The sequence below is a fragment of the Tupaia chinensis genome, unplaced genomic scaffold, assembly GCF_000334495.1.
Source record: "Tupaia chinensis unplaced genomic scaffold, TupChi_1.0 Scaffold000520_1, whole genome shotgun sequence".
NCBI classification, from domain to species: domain Eukaryota; kingdom Metazoa; phylum Chordata; class Mammalia; order Scandentia; family Tupaiidae; genus Tupaia; species Tupaia belangeri.
The window spans coordinates 315725-318957 of NW_006160033.1; the positions used below are offsets into that span (position 1 = coordinate 315725).

At 44.4% G+C, this 3233-nt stretch overlaps 1 protein-coding gene across 1 annotated transcript in view; it reads left to right on the forward strand.

Annotated features, from left to right (window-relative positions):
- The first annotated feature begins 17 nt into the window (after window positions 1–17).
- The window catches only part of RBM20 (RNA binding motif protein 20), a 244077-nt gene continuing 240861 nt past the window's right edge, over window positions 18–3233 (forward strand). The window contains 1 exon segment of the mRNA XM_006156850.1: window positions 18–166. Coding sequence (XP_006156912.1) covers window positions 18–166 — 149 coding nt within the window.

Consider the following 3233-nt stretch of genomic DNA (forward strand, 5'->3'; position numbering starts at 1 on the left):
GGCCGCTGTCGCCCCGCATGGTCCTGGCAGCAGCCATGAGCCAGGACGTGGACCCCAGCGGCGCGGAGCAGCCGGACAGAGATGCCTGCCCCGGGCCTGCGCCCCCCGGCCCGAGAGGGATGCCGCCGCCGCCGCCCCAAGCCGGCCTGCCCCAGATCATCCAAAAGTAAGGAGGGAGAAGGACGCGGGGGACACGCCCCGGGCGCCCCTCTGTGGCCTCGTCGCCAGTCCCCGCTGACTGCGCTCGGGCCCCTGGCGTCCAGGTTTTCTTGCCCTCTCTGAGCAACGTCGGTGTCCCTCCGGGGGCTCGTGGGGCTGGGGAGAGGGGAGCCGAGTTCCCGGAGGGAAATCCTTCTCTTCCTTCTCCCCTTCCTCTCCTCTTCGGGGATGCCTTTGAGTATTTTGAATTAAAACAGCTCAGATTGGGGGAGAAGAGGGAGACCGTATTCCATCTTTCTGGTCCCAGGAGGCCGCGGGAATGTGTAGAGGGTCGTGCGTGAGTGTGTGTGCACGCTCGTGAGGGTGTGTAAGCAAACTGCCGCCATAAACGAAACCACACATACTGGGTGTCCCTGAAGTCGGCCAGTGACAAGGGGGTGACGAGGGCGTGAGGCAGTGTAAACACTCTTTTGCTGTGCCCTGAAAGTGTAGACACTTCAAGAAGGCCTCGCGAAGAGTTGTCAGCTGCGTAGCCGTTTTCCATTCGTGGCAAGGGCGCACCCTGCGACTCGGGCCACGCGTTTTCAGAGCCGGCCTTCTCACTGCTGCGAGTAGTTGGGGTGGTCCAGAGGCCCTAAGGAACTCTTTCAGCCCCTGTGGGGGTCGTAAAAGTCAACCGGTTTTGTTCATTCTTTGGAGATTTTGCTGAACTTTTAAGGCCTTAGCGTGTTGGTGCATTTGCAGAATCTTAATTTTTCCTAAGGGTTGACCCAGCTTGTTAGGAAATCGTGAAAAGTAGTTTAAGGAATATAGGAAAGTGAATGAGCGCGAAACGGACACAGCTAGATGAATGCGCCCCGGTGCATATCCTCCGTGGTACGGATCCCAGCAGGGTTTTCCAGAGCTGCCGCATTGATGCTTTGAGTTATGTAAACCCACTGACACGTATGACGAGCAGTACCCAGTGAGGGGTGTGAATGGCAGTAAATAACAATGAATGCTTGCTTCGAAGACTGACTTACGGAACAGAGTAGTGAACATTCAAGTTGGACATCAAAGTACGTTGGCATCCTATTTCAGAATAAAATGGTTCCCTCTTTTTGACTGGTAGAATATTATAACTCCATTTATGATAACTTTTTACTTTACTATTTCATATAACTTCAACTACTAATAGTTTCGAGCCTTCGGAAAATGAAAATATTCCATATGGTTAGTCTTTTTATTTGCAAGCGATCTCGGCCACTCGTTTCGAAATATGATTGACAGTTTATATATAACAACATTTCTTAAAATTTTTATTTATCCTTCACATGCATATAAACCAACAGAGAAAAACTTTAACATCTAGAGTTTCCTCACTAAAAATTTCCATTTGACCAATTATTATTGTGGAAACATCCCATGTGCTTCTCACCGAGCCAGGGTCTTGAGGCTTGAAATTAGGCTGCATAATACGTTTATTGAAACTCATATTGGTAATCACCCTGCATTTCTCTATCATCTGCTGGTAAATAGAAGAAAACTAGGAACTTTACACTCACAGAAAAATCTTTGTGGATGGGTATCTCATGGTGAAATGTTGCCAAGTTGAAAATAAATGCCATTTTGTGGCATTTTGTATGTATGTTATAACTACCTCATGGAAGTACTTTGTTCAATACATTCACCCTCCCACATGCACTTTAAAAATTTCCTCTGGAATATTTTATTTTAAAAGGTTAAGACGGAGCTTTTCAAAGATGGCCCTTTCTGCTCGCTGTCCAGGATGGAGACCTCAAGAAGCGCCTGAGGGTGCTCGCTTGTTTTGTGTTGGTGGTGGATCGGCGGCGTTCAGGGCCGGGTCCAAGGCTGGTAAATGTGCCTATGGGTTTTGATATTGGTGCACGTAGATTTCAGTCTTTCTTTATAAGAACGGTTTGGGGTTTGTGCTTCTCTTAGTACGCACTGAAATTCCGCTGGAACCAGGCGTAACATGGCAAATGCTTTGCAGGTCCATCTTTAATGCGCTGAAACTTGAGCAGGTTATTTTGCAACTACGTTTGCATAATTTAATCTGAGCAACCATTTTTATGTAGTTATGAAGTGCTGTCTGCATCAGCCATCTTTGAGAAAAACGTAGCGGGGAGACTGCCCCCAGCCGCAAAATGAGTTACCCACCTCTTGATTTGGGAAATTTTGTGAGCTAAAGCTTTGGGTGAAATTTTTGCCTAGTGGAACACATATTCGATACTTCTAGGGAACTTTTTTTTCCCCCTAGATATTTTAGTGGGGTGACTATGTAACCTGTAAAAGCTGAAGTTGTGATCTCTTGCAGAATGATGGAGTCCCCAGTTATCTTCATGTTGTGTAGCATTTAAGGACTGCAAGAATTGTTTCATTTTTTAATTGTGTTTGACTTTATAAGTAGTAACTTTCATTTTGGGTAAAGTCAGTTTCTTTGATGAAAACATAGTAATGATTAAAATGAAAACATAATCCTGTTCAGATACTTTGCATTTGGCCTGAAGAGAACTGCTGCGTACTACATTTAAGTAGCTAACACATGAAGTGAAGTGCTATACAGGTAAGACTGATTTGGATGTTTCTTTCCTGGAAGCCAGTCTTACAAAGCTTGTATCTAAAGTTAATCCATGAGGTACTTGGGTACTAATCAGGTGTATTTAATTTTCTTATCATTGTTTCCGTTAGATCTTGGTTCAGTTAACAATCATCCATATGGTTTCTGTTCTTGTCTATCCCTGACTTCTGGCCAAATGAGCATCGCTTGTAAAGATGGTCAGCTATGTTATAGACAAACGGAGAACTCAGAACATTTTTCAGAAAAATGAAATTAAAGGACACGTTTATTTTGGTGCAAAAGAATTTTGAAATCCATACCTTTTTCCATAATACCCATTTTCCATAAACTTTTTGAAGCGTCCTCATCTAAGTACTGTCTTGTAAGACTTTTGTTTTAAATGTGCATTCTCCAAGCTGGCCAGTGTGAAGTTATTATTATATATAATATAAAACATGACTTAAACTAATTGGGCAGCAAGAAATATCAATAACACCTTAAAAGGAGATTTTTT